Below are 6,087 nucleotides of genomic sequence, written 5' to 3' on the forward strand. Positions count from 1 at the left end.
TTTCAGGTTAAAACATTTGACAAATATCAAGTCTTGTATCACTGAAAATCACTGCAACATAACTAAGTTATGCATGCTCTACCTGTACTGGTTTCTTTCCATCTTTGTCACTGTATAATGTTGAGTGAGTTCCAATAAAGCCATACATTGGCATAAAGCAGGCGTATTTTGTGTGCTGCCATGCTGATGAGTGTTTACACTGTAAAGTTCTGTTAGACATTTTTAATACATACAAAATGTGAGAATTTACAAATTAACTATGAACAGTCATGTGATGAGCTATTGTGAGATATTGTATTTGGTGGACAGCCCTATTTACAATTTTAAAAAATAACAAAACAAAGTCCGTGTTTCTATATATTTTTATTCACTCGTTGACTATTTTAATCCAAGCGGTGAACAAAAAACTCCAAAGGAACAAATATAGAAGATGACAAACAGTACATTACAATAACATGTGGTCTGTCCCAGTGTGCTCCATCACTGCTGAAAGACCACTTGCATAGACAATGTCAAATCAACTTCTCAGTATCAAATATCACTTCAAAAATATATTCTAATAAAATCTTCTAAAAGTTATAATAGCAAAAGCTCTCCATGGTGTATGTATGTCTGTCCACGATCATCTCAGTCTCTCTAAAATTACGTTCCTATTACATTCTTGTTTTGAGGAAACGTACAGTGCTGTGAACAAGTATTTGCCCTCCACAGATATCTTCCATTTTTGCACATTTGTCACACTTAGATGTTTCAGATCATCAAAGTCATTTTAATGTGAGACAAAGTCAACCCAAGAAAGCACAAAACGCAGATTTTAAATGATGACTTCATTTATTGAAGGTAAAATGCTGTCCAGCCACACCTAGCTCGATGTGAAGAAGTAATTTCCTCCTTAGCTATCAAGCTACCAAATGACCAGATTCACTTGGTTCAGTTTTCCAAGTCACACTCAAGTATGATTGCTGCCAGGCTTGTTGAATATCTCTTAAATAGAACATGGTGGCACGTTGTGAAGTAGCTAAAGGGTCTGAAAAAGCAGCACATGATGCCACGCTGTGAAGAGGTTCAACAACAAAGTCATTGATATTTATGAGTGTGGAAAGGGTTAGAAAACCATTGCTAAGCTCTGGGACTCCAGCAAACCACAGTGGGAGCCATTATCCACACATGGAGAAAACATGGAGCAGTGATTAACCAAAATTTTACGTCAACATTACATCCAGGAGGTCACAAAAGAACCCAGACGAACACCAACAGAACTGCAGACCTCACTTGCCTCAGTTCAGATCAGTCTACAAGAGTCCACAATAAGGAAGACACTGGGCAAACATGGCATCCATGGGAGAGCTGCAAGGCCCAAACCACTCCTGACCAACAAGAACATGAAGGCTCATCTGACACTGACATCCAGATGAGCCCCAAGACATCAGGAAGGGGGCAAAAACCTTTTCAAAGCACTGTATCTGCCTGATTACACTTATTTTTTCTATTGTATCTCAAGTATGTTTCAGCCAGCCAACAATGAATTAGATGGGGCAGGACACTTCACTTTGGTAACCCAGAAAATGCAGAATTTAAATAATGTAGTGAATGGGTGGTATTTTTTGCCATTTTCCTAAACATGTAGTTTTGGTGCCTAAACACAGCCACGAGCATTGTCAATCCACGGGCCTTTACGATAAAGCAAGTTCGACATACTGAGGATTTCTTTCCAGTATCTGGCCACATATACGTAAACTCACATGAAACTGGTGATGAACTCGATAAGTCAATCCAGGATTTCTGAACATGGCTTTGAGCGTGTTCACATGAAAAGAACCATGCTTGTAATAAAAGACCAATTGCAAACATAGAGAGATCCAGAGAGATAATTCTAACTATAATCCTAAACCAACCAATATAATACAGACGACAAGTAACACAGCTGCGTCGGCCACATCTCAAATCCAATGTCATTTTTATGGCAGGTAAGGCAGTTTTAGCTTTTCTTTTGCTTTTAGCTGCAACCCTGGCAGTGTTGAACAGTTTGGGGAGCAAGTAAAGAACAAATATAAAAACACAAGTCAAACTGGTAGGTACTTTCTGCAAATCTTAAAAGGCCAACATGTAGGCTAGTTTTAGGATCATATTGCTCGATAAGGAAGAAGAATGAAACGGCTTGGTCAGAAAATATATAAGATTTTGATGATGCGTTATTGTGAAACTGTTGAAACACTGCAGCCTTGGCAGCAAATTGCTGTGTTTTGGCATGAAACAGAAAGTAGTTATTGAGGCGCTAGGAATGCTAGAAAACTAACAACACCTAGCACACGTGTGTCAGTAGTCCAGGAACTTAACATCTGATTTGGATCTCATATGTCTGTTATAGAACTTGATCTTCATGTGTGATTTTTTTCAGCTCTGAAACTTCACTGTGTTGATGAATCAAGTAGAGCGCTTTTAAGGAAACTCTAGCGGTGCCTGCAAAAGGGAATCTTCAGCTACTGAATGAGTAGATTGTTGTCTTCATGATTAGACAACATAAAGTGATGCCCTAAACTTACAACACTCTGGTGACCCTTTTTATTATGCATTTGTTTTGTCCACGGCCTAAACAGATGTATTCTGAGGGGTCAAAAAGAACCTGTTAATAGAAGAACAGAGGGACAGGATAGCGACAGCATGACCTATGTAGAAAGGAATAACCGCTTAGAACAAGTATGTCACATAAGAATCGTCTTCCTCTCTAGATATATGAGGAAGGGCTGGTTGACTGGGTCCACTTGCTCAAGTGTGTTTCAGGAAAGACCCACGGAGTCTTTACAGTCTATTACAGCTCAGTAATTCTGTTTGTGACTGTAATAGAACTCCTGTATGTAGGTTATACCCAAACTTCCTGTCTGCCATTGTGAATTTATTGTGCACAGTTTTTGTTGTCATGTACAGACATTGTGCTTTAACAGACTCCTACAGAGTAAATCCGACTGACATCATATTTGGCCAGTTCTTTTCTAAAGGGCTTCACAATGCTAGATCAGGACAATGTGCAGTACATAGAAAAAACAAAAAACAACTCCAGCATCTTGCAACTGAAGGAATTTTGCCCAGAAGACGGGTCAAAAATGTCAGAGATCAATGGACAACTAGGAGGAGTGTGCTCAGGGTGGAGAAACGAACAATCCAAAATGGCGGACTTCCTGTTGGGTCAATGGCCATTACTGGCTTTTTTGTTCGTCTGGATGTGCTGCATATGTTTACCAAGTTTCATGGATGTAGGTGAAACGTGCTGCCTGTAGTAGATGCTACAAATGTAAAACTTATGTAGGGGGCGCTACAGAGCCATTTAGCCACACACATGACCAAAAAATATCAAATTTTTCGTCGGTCCTGATGTGTATGCAAATTTTCATGTTCAGGCCCTCGAAAATGCAACTGTTTATAGCCATGAAGAATACTAAGAAGACAAAAGAATAATTCCTTCAGTTTCAAGAGGGTCCTGCGTAGTAGTGCTCGGGCCCTAATTATGCAAAATGTCTACAAGAAGATCAGATAAAGAAATGTATACTAAAGGGTGCAATGCTAGCTTCTTAAACCAAGGCTGCATTTTCAGTTCAATAAATGGCTGATAAAGCTTTCTTGTGGTTGTGTACAAGTATACTACCTTTATTTGTAGGCACTGTGTAAAAGCAGATATAAAACTGGATTGTACAATGGTGAGTTGTAACTGAGGCCGAAGCACATTCAAAAAATATCATCACCTCTGTCTTTACAAAGTCAACTACAAATAAAACAACTAATGTTTTTTTTATATTTCAAAAACTGTTGGATTTTCCCCATGCTTCCTTTCAGAGCTCTGTCTTTCCGTCACTCACTGAGCTGCTAGCAGCTCCACCTTCGGCTGTGGACTTGGAGGCGGAGGAGGCCGGGTCGTTCGGCTGGAAAGCCAAAGAGCCGGAGTTGATGCAGTAGCGTTTTCCCGTGGGTCTGGGACCATCATCAAACAGGTGCCCCAGATGAGCTCCACACTGAAACAAACGGGGAGAGAAATCGCTGGCATTCAGCAACAATCTGCACATGTTCTCTCCACACAGCATAGCATTACAACTGTGATATCTGTCAAAAAATATTTTATCATGAACGTAATCTGTGTTATATTATTTGCATTATTTTTTGGACGAGGTGTGAGTCTTATGCTGTAACATCCTGTGGACACGTGGAAGTGGCCACGTCTGGCAGCCTCTTCACAGTGAAAGCTATTTCTTGCCTGATGTGGTGATGTGAGACAAGTTATTTTCAAAAAGTAGAAAAGGAGGCAGATCTCTATGCCGTACCCCGACAATGTACAAGGACATTGTTTCCTCTAAAAACTAAAAAGTACACAACAACAGAGTCAGACTGTCTTTTCTAGAGCAGAAGTCCTTTTTACAACTTAATGATATTTGTTTATTATAGTTAATTGTGTTTTTAGTACAATTTTAAGCAGCTTGTTTGATTTTTTTTCCCCCTTTCTGTACAATACTGCAGGAAAGTTGATGCATTCCATTTTGTGCTCACAGACTCTGCGATAAAAGAGAAAACAAAGTTGTTTGTATCACGTACCTGGCTGCAGGTAGTCTCCACCCTGTGCATCCCATAGGAGAAATCATCTGACAGCGTGACGGACTCCTCCTTCACAATGTCAAAGAAGGACGGCCAGCCTGAACCAATGACATGTAAGGGACATGTTAGCAAACAGATCATGGGATAGGTCAATGATGATTATCATGTAGCATTGGTCATTCTGTGTGTCCGACATGGGCTGGTGTTAGATACACAAAATGACCAGTTAACTTTGGTTAGCTGAAAAATCAGCCCCGATAAAATATGGCTATGTTCAAAATAACAGCAGTGTGTTTAAAAACGTGAGTAAAGTCTTTATAATAGCTTTTATTTCCATACATGAAAATGCATTGGAGATGCACATTCTGTTCCAAAACATGAAGAAAAAATTATCAAAATTGTTCTTACTTTAGTCAAGAAAGGGTAATACAGTCGTGACTTGATAATCTGACCCTTAACAATCCAAACATTTTGCTATCCGACAGGTTTTTAGGAAAAACGAACGGAACCCATAAAAACAGCCTTAACATACTGACAGCCTTGGATTCTGACTCCAACATGAGATTTTATGTCACCAATCAGGATAACGGCGTATTATCTGACTGAACAATCCCACAGATTGGCTACGTTCACACTGTAGGACTTAATGGACTTAAAAGACCAGATACATGTCGCATAGGGGCAAAAAAAGTGGGACTTGGGTCACTTCAGCCTGCTGTCTGAACGTATTTACCTTTGATGTCAACCGATGGCCCGTGCACAATCACACCGGTCAATTAGATGTGAAATTCAGCGATGTGTAGTGTTCTAACAATACACTAGTTATTATAACAACTATAAACAATAAATGTTAACAACAAATGAGCCTTCCAGCATCAAGCCCTCCTTGTTTCTCGACCTCCATCTTGACAATCCGACATAAAAGAAGGTTTTACATTTAGTGTCGGATTATCAAGTCATGACTGTACTGGGCTGTTGGAAAAAATAGCAGTTTGCTTTTTCTTTTTTTTTTTTACAAACACAAACATTTACTGTATAAAGTGGAAAACGCTTGAAGAGTCAGCCTTCCTGTGAACCACTGAACTGATATCTAGCTGTATAACCACTGTTTCTGTGAAGTGCTTCACATCTGTGTTGCATGGAGTCGACCAACTTCTGGTACCTGGAACAGGTGTTCCAGTCCAGGACGATTGGACTACATTCCACAATTCCTCTGCATTTTTTGGTTTCGCCTCAGAAACAGTATTTTTGATTGCACCCTACAACTGTTCTATTGGATTAAATTCCGAGGATTGGGCTGGCCACTCCATGACATGAATCTTGTTGGTCTGGAACAAAGATGCTGCTCGCTGCTCAGTGTGTTTGGGGTTGTTGTCTGTTTAAACACCCATTTCAGGGGCATTTCCTCTTCAGCATAAGGCAACATCCATCCATCCATCCTTTATCTATACACAGCTTAATCCTCACTAGGGTCATGGGGGGCTGGAGTCTATCCCAGCTGACTCAGGG

General features: G+C 40.0%; 1 protein-coding gene across 3 annotated transcripts in view; it reads right to left on the reverse strand.

The window, feature by feature from the left end:
• Positions 1-346: 346 nt before the first annotated feature.
• msrb3 (methionine sulfoxide reductase B3) overlaps positions 347-6,087 on the reverse strand; it is a 28,514-nt gene continuing 22,773 nt past the window's right edge. For all 3 annotated transcript variants that reach the window (XM_008278780.1, XM_008278781.1, XM_008278779.1), the window contains 2 exons: positions 4,579-4,676; positions 347-4,004 (listed from right to left, as the gene is read on the reverse strand). In XM_008278780.1, coding sequence (XP_008277002.1) covers positions 3,825-4,004; positions 4,579-4,676 — 278 coding nt within the window. In that variant the 3' untranslated portion in view covers positions 347-3,824. The remainder of the gene's footprint in view (positions 4,005-4,578; positions 4,677-6,087) is intronic.

Source organism: Stegastes partitus, unplaced genomic scaffold (genome assembly GCF_000690725.1).
Source record: "Stegastes partitus isolate 25-593 unplaced genomic scaffold, Stegastes_partitus-1.0.2 Scaffold132, whole genome shotgun sequence".
NCBI classification, from domain to species: Eukaryota; Metazoa; Chordata; class Actinopteri; family Pomacentridae; genus Stegastes; species Stegastes partitus.